The sequence below is a fragment of the Larimichthys crocea genome, chromosome I, assembly GCF_000972845.2.
Source record: "Larimichthys crocea isolate SSNF chromosome I, L_crocea_2.0, whole genome shotgun sequence".
NCBI lineage: Eukaryota > Metazoa > Chordata > Actinopteri > Sciaenidae > Larimichthys > Larimichthys crocea.
This window is the reverse complement of record NC_040011.1, coordinates 1,223,792-1,238,932: the sequence shown is the minus strand read 5'-3', so window position 1 is coordinate 1,238,932 and position 15,141 is coordinate 1,223,792. Positions and strand designations below refer to the sequence as shown.

Genomic DNA, 15,141 nt, shown 5'->3' with positions numbered 1-15,141 from the left:
ATATATATTTGGTATTTGTGTGTTTTGTTTTATTATTTGAAAACACTCCTGTGGCAGGTCAAAGCAGCATGCAGATCTTATGATTCACATATTTAGTAGCTTTTTCTTCAGTCTCTCTCCATTTTTGACTCTTTGATTGTGCCTGGAGTTTATTTGTGCTGAAGCTCTTAAAATGATTACAAAGAACGCAAAAAGTGTCATCGCACAGACACACGGACCTCCGGCATGACTGTAGGACAAGGACGTACTCAGAGGAAAAACAGTTTAGCTTTCATTGGGAGTTTTACATGGCAGCGAGGCAAAAACAGGCTGTATCTCTGCTTTCCATTAATCAGTGACTCACTCAGACCTTGGAGATAAGGCGTAATGACACGTGAGTCCTATCAGCGAGATGGACACTTCTGTTAAAGCCTCGAAGATTTACACTGATGTTGTCTGAGGCATCAAACCCACTGCAAGCCCCCCTCCTCTCTTACCAGCATCCCATTCATCCCAGCTAAAAGGGAACAAGAACAAAGAATTTTGTTGCTGCTTCTGCTCTTCTTGTTCAGTCTGCTGCGTTATATTGCTAGACTTGTACCATGTCCCAATTCAGAAATAGCTGCTTGTTATCATCCCTCTGATCTTCAGAGGACAGTTGCACAGGCTGTTGGGACTATACTTGAGAAGTCTACGGCGAGTGTGGGTGAAAAACAAGGGCGCTAATGATCTTGGAGGGATTTCGAGAGAGTGGAGTGTGGATTTTGAGTCTTACACTGATGAAACTGGGTTAACTGTCGTTCAAAAAGGATTTGCTTGTTGTGATTGACAGTGTGTTGTGGTAGGAAGGGACAATCCTATAATTATTTTTACCCGATCTAGCCGACTGTGAATGAAAACAAACAACATATTTCCCAAGAACTGCAAAAAGATAACCAATAATACAGACCTATCGCTCCCAGCAAGCTTCGGATAGGTCATCTCAAAAGGTAAGTATGTATGATTCGTCAGAGTCGCAGACACAAACACAAACATCAGCTCAGTGTACAAAACATATTATGTGCATATACACACACTCTCTCATGAACCTTGGAACCACACGTATGCAGTGATGATAACTGAGGCTAAATCAAATGTTACCCAAATTGCAAATATTTACAGATGAGTTCAATCACCCACAGAGTAGCATCCATGATGCCCTGAGCGCTTTGTGTGCTTTATCCTTTTCAAAGCAAAATTGATTTTTCACACATTTTTTATTTTTTTATAAAGTTAAATGTATTTTTCATAGACATGATTTAGAAATGTTCAAGGTCTTTAAAAACATAGGGCAATAATTACACATTTAAAATCTTCACTTGCCGATTATATTTGACGTACCTGCTAAATTGAATATTTGTGTATTTGGTATTTGTTGTTTTTCGTTTTATTATTCGAAAAAGGGTCCTATGACTGTTCTATTAGCAGGTCCAACAAGGTTCAGAAGGGCGCTCCGGGTTCAAGGTAAACAACCGCTTCATGGAGAACATTGAGGCGGGCCGGATGGTAACTCTATCCTCACAAGTGATTGGATGAGGTGAATCTTTAAAAACATGCATTGCTTTGGATCCAATTTTAATAAATGGTAATCGAGGAAGAAGGATACATCTTTTCTGCAGCTGATTTGGACAAGACATGAGTGGATGTCCGTACTTTGAGAAGAGGCATTTGTACGTTCAGATTGTCATGCAACTTAACGTTGGGCTCTCAAGGAATTTTTCCCCGCTTTTTATTTCTTTTCTTTTTTTTTTTCAAATTTCATTAAATGCAGCCCTCTAACAATTCATTACTAATCCTGACAATGGACAATCACCAAGTAACAAAAGGCCTTCTCTCTTTGCACTGCAGGTTATTCAAAAACAAGCCTCCCACAACAGACGAAGATGAGGATGCCTCTCAGGCTGGGGTTAACAAAGCCAGTAAAGGAGGAATCATCTATGGAGACTACCTGCAGGTAGAAAACACCACCTGTAATATGCATCAGTCTCTGTACAAAAAAAAGAAAAGAAAAAAGAAAAAGACGAGTACTGGTATTTGGATTTGTTTTCAAAGTTGTGTGAAGTGCTTTATTTCTTCCCAACTCTCAGCTCGACAAAATAGTCACAGCCCAGGTATTGCAAAGTGAACTAAAGGGGAATAAGATCCACGATGAGCACCTCTTTATTGTCACCCACCAAGGTAAAACTATTGCTTTGTATTAGTAGCTTTGTAGTATTTCAGAGCATCTTTTCTTCACAGAAATAAAGCTGTTATTTGAATCTTTTTGTAATCATGTTGTGCAACTTTTGCAATAAAAACGCAGTCAACATATCAGTAAATTGAGTTCAATAAAGAGGTCGATGTTTTACTTTGAAATTTGGCTGAATTCAAGAGAGTAGCTTTGTAAATAGACAATTGTTTTGCTCTGTAATTAGCCCTGAGATGTTATACTTAAATGTGTGTTGTGTTTTATTTCAGCCTATGAACTGTGGTTCAAACAGATTCTGTTTGAACTCGACTCAGTGCGGGAGATCTTCATCAGTGGACATGTAAGTCAAAGAATCTTAGCAAAGGCCTGTGAGGTTGTGTTCTTTTTTCATGTTGATTACAGCAAAATTCAGATGTTTTAGATGTAAACTGTCAATATTGGAGATTGAACGCTGCTCCAGATTTAGAAGACTTTCAATAAATCGAAGAGTCATCATAAAGGAGTTTCACAGTGTGTTTGAAAGGACAGGAATTATTAGTCTTACTCAGTCAATCTGGCTTTGAAGTTCAGTCAGAGGAAATTAAGACATTTTGTGCGTTACCCTGGCTCATGTTCTACATTAAATTTTTTAACATTTTCTTCCCATGGTAGAGATACACATTAGGATGATGAAATAATGATGCAAAAACTCCAGAACTAATTATTTCAGTAATTCAATTGTGCTTTCCTGTGTCAGGATGATCGTTAATTATTCCTTTAAATATTTTACTGTTCCTCCAGGTCCGGGATGAACGCAATATGCTCAAAGTCAACACTCGCATCCACAGGATTGTAATGATCTTAAGACTGTTGGTCGACCAGTTTGCGGTTTTGGAAACAATGACAGCCTTGGACTTTTTTGACTTTAGGTAAGCTCATAAATAACTTCTGGCCTTCTCTACTGGCATTAAATAATTTATTGGATTCACTCCTTCATGAATCCACTCTGACTGTGTCTGTGTTGTGTGCATGTATGCTTACTTGTATATGTGTTTGTCTGTAGGGAATACCTGTCTCCAGCCTCTGGCTTCCAAAGCCTTCAGTTTCGAGTCCTGGAGAACAAAATTGGGGTCCCGGATAACCTGAGGGTTCCATACAACAGACGCCATTACAGGGACAATTTCAAGGGGCATGACAGTGAGACGTTGCTTGCCACTGAGAAGGAACCAACACTCTTAAAGCTAGTCGAGGTATGACTAACAACTCTTATGGAATTGTCTATCCTTGGGTTACACGGGGTCATGCATGGACCTTGAGGTCATAGAGACTAAATCATATCAGAGAAGACGTGGTCTCTTGTTGGTACGCAAGGCCACTGTTTAAATTGCTGGAAAGCAGGTGCCAGCCTATCTCAACGTTGCCTGGTGACCAGGGTCGAAGGAACTGAATGTTGGCCTCCCAGACATAATAGATAGCAAGCCTTTGCCGTTCCATTAACATAAACAGACAACAGTGGCTCCAGACTATGTGAGGTGGTGAAGGGGTCTCTATTTCTCTATATCCTGACCTCACCATTGATATCAGCAATTTCTCCACAACAACAAACGCCTGCACATGGCCAAAGATTTTTTTTTACTTAATCACGAGTCTTTTTCTTTTGTATTTCTCCTTTGTTGTGTTTTTGTTTGCTGTATCTTGCTCTGGATAAGCCCATCTGCTTCTGAACAGGGTATATAAGTGATAAAACCTTGGGCTGTTCTTCTCAGGAGTGGCTGGAGAGAACTCCTGGCTTGGAGGTGGATGGATTCAATTTCTGGGAAAGGCTGGAAATCAATATATTTGATGGGTTGAATCAGGAGAAGGAGAAAATCGAGGTAAGAGATGGGTCCAGCTTTCAGAGCAAACTTTCTTTACTCCCCCTGGAGTGCACGGATGATTGACAGAGACTGTATTTTTATTTACGGGGTTTTTTTTGTTTTTTTTTTTAAGAAAATGCCAGATTCTGAGGAGAAGGAGGAAATGATGGCTGAGCTGGTCAAACAGAAAGAGCTGTTCACTTCTCTGTTTGATGAAAAACGTCATGACCATCTCCTTAGCAAGGGTGAGGGTTTTCTACAAAAACAATCACGTCATAATTTAGTGTTTATCAAGGCTTCATATTTTTTTTTGACTTAACACTGTATCACAAACTACAGAATACATTAGTTATAAATGTAATATATGTTCAATTTTGCTCATAAGGTGAGAGACGACTCTCTTATAAGGCTCTCCAAGGTGCCCTGATGATCTATTTCTACAGGTATGTGATTTTCACAACGTTCCTTTACCTTCAATTGTCTAGTAAAACTCTTCTGACATAGTGTTTGCTTCAGATACATATAGTTAAGAGTCGTACAGGTTACATAGTCTTCTACTGTTTACTACAGCTTCGCTGGGCCAGCTGGGGTTTTAACATCTTGCTTAAGAGCAGCTCAGTGTTTGTCCCTGAGGCGAGGTCACTTATTTATTCTTTCAACCTAAAATTACAATGTCACAACACTTCCCTGAACACCCCCGCTAGCCAATCCGGGTCATATTTTAACAGTTATAAAACACTAGCAGTTGGAAACATGCCATCTTGAAAATTTCAACACTCACGTGAGTCGCTGACGGTTTTACCAAAGTGTGGTTAGCAAGCTTTTAAAACCTGTGGTAAGGATACGTCACATGAGACTCATTAAGGCTATGCAAGAGTCAACAAAGTCATGTGAAAGCTACTGCATGGTGATAATTAATGTGACACTGTTAGATAAAACATGTTAACTGCATTGTGGTTAGTGAGGTGATAGTTCCTGTTGTTTCACAAGTGCTATGAACACCACCCAGACACAATTTTATCAACCTGCACAAATATCTTCAAATACTAAAAATCTTTAACCTTTTTAGGGAAGAGCCGAGGTTCCAGGTTCCTTTCCAGCTGCTCACATCACTCATGGATATTGATACCCTCATGACAAAATGGAGATGTAAGTACTGCGGCATCCCTGTAAGATGCTGCATATGCTCACCACTGCACAAGAACAGAAAAAAATCGGAGCAAATGTGTACCACAATCCAATGGTTTAATATTTTGCCCAAGGGCAGAGCTGGACTAACTGGAGCTTCAGTTCGTTCAGGACCACAAAAGTGGAAAAATATTCTAACATCCTCTACGCCTGCATATCCATCCAACAACCTATTCCCATGAAATACATTTTTTAACTCACCTATGTCTCACTCATGTCTAACAAGTTGGAGCTCAAATGAAACATGCAGAGCCAAAAGCCTTGCTCATATCACAAAGGATACTTCTGTCTTTTGTTTTAGACAATCATGTATGTATGGTGCATCGTATGATTGGCAGCAAAGCCGGCACAGGGGGCTCATCTGGCTACCACTACCTGAGATCTACTGTCAGGTACTGTATGCGGTAAACCGTAACCTACTGATTAAACACTTTACACTGCAAGTATCTTAAACACTTCAGAGTTCATTTAGATAAGGACAGGACACTGCTACTGTGCTTATCTAAATTAACCTGTCATGTGGTCACTTCTTCCTGACGTCCACAAACTATACTTAAAAGTTCATTTCAAAGAAGCTACGACACAAGGTCTTTATTTGGTATCCATCAAGTTTTAGCAGTCGTTTAAGTTAGCTTTTGTCCTTGAGAGAGTACAATTTGTAAGAGTCCAATTATATTGTAGAAGAGTACTTCAATATTTAATAAATGATTGTCTTTCCCTTTAGTGACCGCTACAAAGTGTTCGTGGATCTGTTCAACCTGGCAACGTTCCTGGTGCCTCGCCATTGGGTGCCCAAGCTAAATCCCAATGTTCACACATTCCTCTACATGGCCGAATGCTGCGACAGCTCCTACTGCAGCAGCGAAGACTCAGACTGAGGGGGCATCTCAGTCGTAGTCTGTCCTGGCTTCCTTTCTTTCACTGTAACCGACCTCACAACAGTAGATTGGTTGTACAGCTAAGAAGATTTAGAAACAGGTGCATAGAAGAATAGGTGGGTAGACTGAAAAAGCCCATACATAAATATTTTCTTAACAATTAATTGCAGTTTAAAATATATCTATCTCACTTTTGCAATACTAAGTTTGAAAAAAGATTGGAGTGAAACATGGCAGGAATCATTTAACATGGCTGACAATGCAAACCACAAAATGATCCATCAGTAACAGACATTTGATACCATGTTACTGGTTATTTAAAACATTCTGAAGAATTGGGATTGTGACATATAAATACAGAAAAATAACAATTAATTTAATTAGTTAATTTTAATGTTCATGTCAAGCAAGGTAAACAATGTCTCTCTGTCATCTCGTAGTGACACTAAAAGCTCGGCAAATATCTTCCAATTTATTAAAGAACAGAACAGAAAATGACTTGCTCATTAGTTCCATCAGGCTGCGGCACCATGGTTCATTCCCCAGTAACTTGTGACACAGTGCCTGACCCTGAATAAATCAAATGGCCAAATCAGACTACTTTAGTCTAATATCTAATCCTGCTTGGTCACAAAGCAAAGCAGATGGCTCCTTGCTAAGATCTGCTTAGATGTTTTCCAATAAAATTATGTAAATTCACAAGGACTGACCTGAAAGCAAATGGATCAGTGAGAACAGTGATCAAACTGGTAGCAATCATGGGTTTGTACAAATGCATTATCTTTCATGCCAGCTTGGAGACGGTGTCAAAGAGGAAGCCATTTCAGGCTATTGCGATGTGGCTTAGATGTAAGAAGGTGTGCATAAAATGACAATAAGCTTCTGTGTAAACAATCAATGTCAACATCTACAATATTACAATTTGCACAGCATATATGTGAAGCTATGAAATGTGAACCATAATATTTGTACATAATGTTAATAATGTGCCAATGTAATAATGTATTTGTATAGTATGCTATAAAATTAATTTGGTTATATATTTATGCAGTGACTGCTCACTGTATAGATAAATGTATGAGCCACACCACCTATATAATGTATCTACCTTACGTATTTAATAAGATAATTGTTTTGTACAGTGCAAGTATGATCCAATTTTCATCAGGATATAAAGTGATTTATTTTGTTTCAGTTATGTAACATGGTGACATTTCAATAAAAAAACAACATTATTTAAAGTGACACTTGAAGGCAAACAGATGATTTCTTTTTTTTCAGTATTGAACACACACACACACACACCTACACACACACACACACACACACGCACAACACATACAATGACAGAGTCAAGAATACACAAAATCCGGTCAAAGAAAAACTGCTGCCACAGAGTCTGCAATACCTGAGAGAGGGGGAAAAAGAAGGATGTTGTATTAATCCCTGAGGGGATAGTGAGCACAGCAACATACAGACATTGAACCAAAGGAGATATAAACAGAAATCACAGGAAGCAAAGATCATACTTACCACAAATATTGCCACCGATTTTTATATAAACATAACCTTCATTCCCCCATGTGGTTCCCCAGGAGTTCTGCACAATCCAGTATGGAATATCCCCTAAAACAAGACAATGTACACTTCAATATTCAATTATTTACAGGGTAAAGGTACACTGGGTACGTGTGCGTGCATGTGTGTGTGTGTGCATGTGTGTGTGTGTGTGTGTGTGTGTGTGTGTGTGTTTTGGCTGAAACTCCTTGTGTAATACCAAGAAAACACAAAAGTGTGTGAAATAATTAATGCTAAGAAATACTGTATAACATACTGTTGTTACTGTGATAACATTCTGACAACATAACTGTTATAAAATAACATCTAGTATCTTTCGAACATTATTTTTCACACTGATTTTGTGTCTTAAACCCGAGACACATGGCTTCACTGTCTGCCTGAATAATCAGAACCCCTATACTTAGAAACCCTGCAATATGACGTGAACGAGTGCACACAAAAGACTGTTTACCAACCCAGCTACTCACATATCGCTGTGTACCAGGACAAGCAAGCAAAAGGTCAAATCTGCACTATGGTAAACACGAGTTTAATAATCTGCCTTCAGTTCTTACTATTCTAAAACAAGAGAAATATTTTGCCAGTGGTGTTAGATAATCGGATTGGAATGAGTGCTAAAATATTCTTAGAAAACTGAGTGAGGCATGTCATTACATAAATAAGACATCTTCATATTCACTGGGCACATGAAACAGATTTCACTTGGTATAATAATAATTATAATAATAATACAACAATTATAATTTTGGAGCTCAACAATAAGGTTTCTGTATCTCCTTTTAGCACTTAGTTGCAGCAATAATTTGTGATAAAGACAGCTATATTTTCACCTAACAATCTCACCTAGTCTAGCTTCAAAATTATTTTCCACAGGCCCTAGGTTTGTGAAAACATTCTAGGAAAGTGTCAGCTCAGGAAGAATATTAAATCATTACATTTATGCCAGCGTAGTGACATTATGTACCTGTAGTGTCGTATCCAACGACCAGAACAGCATGGTTAGACCTTTGGCTGGAGCAGTGGTGCTGGATAATTCCACCCAGGTAATCCTGCCAGCTGACAGCATCCACGATAGCAGCCAAAGGACCGTGCTCCACCAGCTGGCCCTTCATGGCCTCCTCTTGACCACTGAAGAAGAAGAACAGAAAAATGCACTCTTGAGGCAGCAAGAATGACCTGCTTTTTGTGGCATTGTCATGTAAACTAGAGCTCTGAAATATTTTAGGATATACACCCTATGGAGGTTATTACTTCAACTCTCTCCACTCTCCTCCTCGTCTCATTCATCGGGGTCTCAATTTTCGACCAACCTACTGCACTCTTTGTCGTTCATAAATGGGATAATTTTCATAACCCTTCAGCTGCACATATGCAGACGTCCTCTGCAACCTAATTTTCTCCATTCACCAGATGATTCCACACTGGGGAGAGCTGTGATGCCCTCCTCTGCCAAGCCTACGACATATGGGCCATGGAGTCTTGGTCTGTGCCAAAACTACATTGAATAAAGACATTTTACAACTCATTCATTGTGAGGTCAGGTCTGGTTTGTCTTGGCTTGTTGAAACTTTATGATGGTGTTTTTTGTTTGCTATGCAGCAGTGAGGATCAAGGTTTATGAGCCCCTTAACCATGAGGTTAAGCATTCTCATAATCCCTGAGCCTCTGCCCTGTTGGAGTACCTAATTCCATTAACTTGATGTACTCAATGATCCATCACCCTGACCTTTCTGACAACAGGGGCCGGTGAGACGGCACAATTTCATACAAGATCAGTGGATTGTTGGATAAAGAGGTCTTTTAGTACTAGTGTTTAGTAGTAACACTGACATTTGTGTCCTTACTTTTACTTTTAGCTTCCTTTTAAAAATCATTATCTTTTATCATCTTTAAAATAAAAGCTGTGTTCATGATGGTATAGAAAAGGGGAGGCAAAGTTTTCTATGTTTTATATTCTCTTTCAAATGAAAACTTCATCAACTCTGACACAGGACCCAGAGCCTCGCTGTGCTAGCAATACAACAATAACAGGCATTACATATGCATGAGCGTGAGTCACGACCCTGTTCAATATTAAATAAAGAAGATCCAGATTCACTTTAACTCAAGGTAACTGTGGCCCAGTCATTTTGGCCTCTGTGTTACTGAGCAATCCATGTCTGTGTTGACACGGTAAACATTGCGGTCTGTCATTGTGCAGGGTCAATCCACCTCCCCTTTCCTCTGTCCTTGGTACTTTGTGAAAGCTGCATTAAAATTCCATGTCATTTTACCAAGATAAAAATAAGTAATTTCTAGCCTTTATTGCTTGTAGACCACTTGCAAAAACGTGTTTTTTACCTGAAGTAATGTGCAGTAAAGTTCTTCAGAGCAACACCGCCATGTGACTGAGAGAAGAAATGGCAGATTCCAGTCTTGGCCTTGTAGGGATACTCTGAATGAGACACCAATTTCACTTTGGTCTTGAAAGAAAATAGTTTGTCTCAGTGAGTGTGTTATCTGAATACAAAAGATCTATTCATCTTATTTATTAAAGATCCTACCACATGCACCTCTTTAATTTACTATAGACAGCAATCTTATTTTGCCATCTAATTAAAATACATGACAGCATTACTTTATTTTAAAAGACTCAAATGTAAAACAGCATAGATGTATCTTCCCCTGTGTCCCTATAGGAGCACAGAAGTATTAACTACATCTCTTGTGCATGAAGTATTGACAGTTAAGTTTTATTTTACGACCTGACCTGAATATATGAAATAAAAGGGAACATACTTGCTTTAACCAGTTCAAAGCCCGGAGTGGAGAGCCTCCATTGCATCCTTCATTTTGAAAAGAACAGTCCAGAACCTGCTGCACGCTGAGTTGAGCCAGTTGCGAGCCATCAATTGCATGGACGGACTGCATGGCACCAACCACACTAAATGCCCAACAACTCCCACACTGCAAAGATAAGATTACAGTAATCAGAAAAAAAAAACTACAAAGGAAAAGCTGAAGAATCATTTAGGACTCGTATGAAATCCAGAAGGTGAAATTGTCATTTTGCTTTAGGACACTTAGGACACTGAAGGATAGCCTTGATTTTTCAAATGTTTTTCATTTCTGACATCCCGGCTCTTTAAATCATTGCATTCATGAAAAAAAAGGAAATAAAATAAACACAAAACTGAGATATGCGTTTAAACAGGGCTTCAGTGATGGGTAAAGCACGTTGATAGTTTTGGATGTGATGCATTTGCAATCAGTATGGACGCTGTACATGCTGATGAGATATCGCTCCTGAGTGAACTGTGACTAATTGTTTTCTGCTGCCATCTATTGACAGAAACAACTCAGGTATACTGTGTCTGAAGGACTGTCTTCTTTATCAAATCATGTTTTGCAATAGCTAACAAAATAATGCCACACAAGACAATTATATATTATATTATTATATATTATATTTAAATAAATCAGTGATTTAAGGTGTGCTGTGAGGCTGAGGATCAAGAGCAAACAGAACAAAACAATTCTGAACACAGCTTGTAGTGTGAGGAAAAGCTTGGGATGATATTTTGATAGGAAAAAGTTGCTCTTCTACTTATCTGATGTAGATTACACTGCTTACATGATAAAAGTCAATTTCGAGAGGAACAAAGTGTTTCATTGTATATTTCAGAGTGTTTTTTTTTTTCTATAAACAACTCGCACAGGCAATCTCATTCTCCAAACTGCATCAGACTATGCTTGGTATCCATTAAAAATCCAATATTTTGTTGCTCAGTATGGTTCCATGGTTTAAGATCAATACTGAAACCAAAATCAGTCATTATTACTTGGGAGGGAGATAAGTATTTTGCCTAGTATACAAACTATTAGGAGCATCTGCCTAGTACACACAATATTAGGAGCATCTGCTCTCTTTTAAAGCAATGAAATGTGCTTAAGTCATAAATGTGGAATCAAGACAAGGGAAAACCAGATCAAGAAGACTTTATGGGATGTGAGTGCCCTGACATTCTGTGTCTTTGTGCATGGTGCTGAATTTTATTTTTCTATCTGTCTGCTGTGGAAACTCTGCCCAGGCAGTTACACAGACAGGAGAAAAAGAAAATCTAGACAGAAGAACTGCAGCAGAGCACAGCGTTAAACGAGTGTGGTCATGTACAGACTCTCCCTGGAGTGGTAAGCCTTACCTGAATTCAAGAGAGTGAAATATATGTTATCGTGTTGGCTTTAACCTGTACCGGCTATGTCTCTCCCTTAGGACAACAGTTTTACACTGAAAATATCACCCCCGACAGCAAATTGAGTGACTAAAGAGATAAAGGACAAAAGGAGCAGAAAGTGAACCTTCAGCGAGGACAAGCAACAGCTCCATCTCACTAACCTTCTCCCTGTCTGTGGTCCCCAGGTTCCCTCTGCTCTCTTAGCAAAAGTCACACGTAATGGCTTAGTTTATCATTTTCCACCTGCTTTTGCTTGACCGTTATTAAAGTGCCTCTCCACTCAAAAATGGGGTTTGCTTACAGTTACTTCACTTGAATGTTTGACCTTCACTGTGCAGAATGATGCATGTGCAGAGCTTGACTCTAGAGGAATGTTTTTCTTTGTGCTCACCTTAAATCTCTTTGAGACTTGAGCAGGCGATCGTGGTTTTGTGATATTACAACAGTTTTGAAAGCCAATCATCTGATCTCAAGTTAGGTGACATCGTGTGTGCAGTAATTAAACTTGAAATAGACAACAATTACATATTCATATATTCTGAATTTTTCTTTAGGTGGTAAGGAGTAGATGCAATTTTAAGACTTTTCAACGAGGAAATGTATTTATTTATTTATTTTCTTGTGGAAAAACATATGAGGGACAAATTATTATTCCAGTATTCTGTAATAAAACATGCCTTAGGGTATCTTGAATAAATGCATATTCATCCCTTCAGCTGGGGCTTTAAATATTTTTTCAATAGTTTAGTAAACTTTAGTTTAGCTGACAAAACTAAAAAAAACCTGTCAAGGACTTACATCACCTATTTGACTGTATAATGTATGAGTTATGTGTCTCCTTATATATATTTGGGTTGTTTATTACCCACCTGTTTGCTTTATTTGTTAATGATAAAATGATTCGATAAATCTGTGCCTGCAGTACGTTCCTGCCTATACAGTACATTTATCATCCATCTGTGTAAACCTCACCGCTTGTTGATTCTGGACCGGTGCCACCACTGCTTTGTCCCTCCAGTCAAATTTGGCTGGGAGCCTCTCTGTCCTCTTCAGTCCAGGGAAGAGAGGAGCTCTGTCAGTGCTAGCTCGCAAATACAGATCTGTGAATAACAGATGCAGTTCAAGGTCATTTGTGGAACATGTAAACAATGACTGTGCAGATTCAGCCCAGTCATACAGGGGGGGTAAAATGATCAGTACATTTAAAATAATCAACTGAACAGACATAAAATGAGTAAATACGTTTTACATGATAACCAAACCCAATTCTGCAAACTTACTATATGTGACACACTGGAGCTTACCTCTGAATTCCTTCTGTGAGAGGTCAGAGAACTGGTTGATGCCATACTTGGCAGACTGTGGTGCTGTGGAGAATGAATTCAGGTATGCATGCCGCTTTGTAGCATTCTGTAATAACACACATGACAATTTAGGTGTGTAAAGTTAGTTGAAGGGCAGCAAAATGCAGGCAACTCGAGTCTTCAAAGTGAACTGCTTGAATAAAAAATCCTGAGTATCCTGAATGAAATAATAAAATGCTGCAGAAAAACATGAACAAAACCATGAAAAACGCATGAGAGGTCTGGAGCTGATTTTATTTTTGCATGAGTCTGAAATACAACCTAGGAGTCGTCTACAGTTTTGTATTTTAATGCAAAAAGAAAACTGGTGGAAAGGAACTCAGTTGCTGTAAATGTACTTTACGTGAGCTTCTCTGCTTTAATTGAAACATCATACTATGAGTGTTGAAGCTTCTACCAAGAAGTTGTTTAATTCAACTATTCTCTTCAACAATAATAATTCAATAACATAACACAAACACCTACCGGATACACCTACCTAAATCCAATGCAGTTTAATACAGCTGCAAAAACCCCAGACCTTCACGAAGGTCAGGAAATAGTACTAGTTTTTGTTTGAGCCTGTTTAAAGTAATATTTCATCCAACCCATTTATATTAATGAGGGCAGAGTGAGCAAGAGGAACACGCAATACAGTCAACAGCACGGCAAACTGACCTGTGTAAAACACGGCCAATATAATAACACCTCTCATCTCTACGGTTTCAACAAAAAAAACTTATACATGAAGGTAAGATTTATTTCACGGCTGATGCACTGGGCTGCTCTAGTTCTTCCCTCCGTACATAATAAACAAGACAAGTTATGCGGTCAAACATATACTTTAAAAAACTATGCTACTCTGACTGAACAGAGGCCACCACGACTGTTTTTCACTGCGGCCATTTTGACATGAAATAGTAGGTGAACACAGGTGTTGCCAATGATACTAATTAAGGTCCCATTCCATTCAGGTCAAACAGAGTCAGGGTGCTTGTTGTGGTGCATGTCGGCTCACTGGGAAGTCTCTGCTGCAATAAATGGAACAGAGCCTTATTTAGTATCATTGGTAACACCTGTGTTAACCCTATTATCTCATGTCAAAATGGCAGCTGGGAAAAAAGTGTATTGACGAAACGTCAAATGCTAAAACTTAACAACTATATGAGAGGAATAAATGAGTGAATACTGCCTGTTATACAGCAATATTCATTTAAAGTTAGATAACGTTAGCTTACACTAACCAACAGGTGAGCTAACAGGTGATCTCCATATGTAATGAGATAGCTACTAGCTTTCAAAAGTTTACAGTTCATTCTATAATGAATGCAGGACTTTAACTTGTAATGAAGTATCACACTGTATGTTATATTTAATTTCAAATGTAATTCGCAAACATTTAATTTTCCAGCAGTTTAATGCGTTTACTTCATTTACGCGAGTGGGCGTGGCTTTCTCCGCCGTTTATTTTGTTACTTGTGCTGGGTGACAGGGTGAAACAAGTGTCAGCAGGTTTCCACACCTCCTCCCTCTCTCCAGTCTCCTACCTGAAAGTGGAGGTGACGCAGGTTGTATTCCTCGCCGTGCGCTTCGTACACGCGCTCAAAGTGCTCTCTGAACGAGTCGAAACCGACCGCAGAGCCGTTCAACTTTGTCCGGGTCTCAGCCGAGCTCACATTTTGACAACACAGAGGAGACACGAGTGTCGAGACGGCCGCCAGAACAACTAAATACGAGTGCTCGAGCCTCATTTGACGGACAAAAGTCTGTTAAAACATTAAAAAGGAGAGTGAGCGCAAGAGTGATGTTCACGGAAAAGGTGAGGAACAGCCTGCGGCGCATGCGCAACGACCCAGAGACGCTCCCTTGAAAAACGAAAGTAAAAATAAAGTAATA

At 39.1% G+C, this 15,141-nt stretch overlaps 2 protein-coding genes across 3 annotated transcripts; one reads left to right on the top strand and one right to left on the bottom strand.

Annotated features, from left to right (window-relative positions):
- Positions 1 to 7,352, top strand: tdo2a (tryptophan 2,3-dioxygenase a). 2 transcript variants are annotated; one of them, XM_027284660.1, is made up of 12 exons: positions 1 to 1,555; positions 1,867 to 1,972; positions 2,106 to 2,196; positions 2,476 to 2,546; positions 2,987 to 3,114; positions 3,249 to 3,435; positions 3,952 to 4,059; positions 4,175 to 4,286; positions 4,427 to 4,484; positions 5,111 to 5,190; positions 5,531 to 5,621; positions 5,954 to 7,352. In XM_027284660.1, the coding sequence occupies exons 1-12, from the start codon at positions 1,551 to 1,553 to the stop codon at positions 6,105 to 6,107; spliced, it is 1,191 nt and encodes a 396-aa protein (XP_027140461.1). In that variant the 5' UTR covers positions 1 to 1,550; the 3' UTR covers positions 6,108 to 7,352. The 2 variants fall into 2 exon arrangements, with proteins under 2 accessions (XP_027140461.1, XP_010727802.1); XM_010729500.3 differs by lacking the exon at positions 1 to 1,555 and adding an exon at positions 1,588 to 1,688.
- ctso (cathepsin O) lies at positions 7,266 to 15,135 on the bottom strand. Its single transcript, XM_010729499.3, has 8 exons — positions 14,793 to 15,135; positions 13,207 to 13,312; positions 12,875 to 13,002; positions 10,467 to 10,634; positions 10,029 to 10,150; positions 8,653 to 8,816; positions 7,641 to 7,733; positions 7,266 to 7,515 (listed from the first exon to the last, which is right to left on the bottom strand). The coding sequence occupies exons 1-8, from the start codon at positions 14,994 to 14,996 to the stop codon at positions 7,481 to 7,483; spliced, it is 1,020 nt and encodes a 339-aa protein (XP_010727801.1). The 5' UTR covers positions 14,997 to 15,135; the 3' UTR covers positions 7,266 to 7,480.
- Between the last annotated feature and the right edge of the window lie 6 nt (positions 15,136 to 15,141).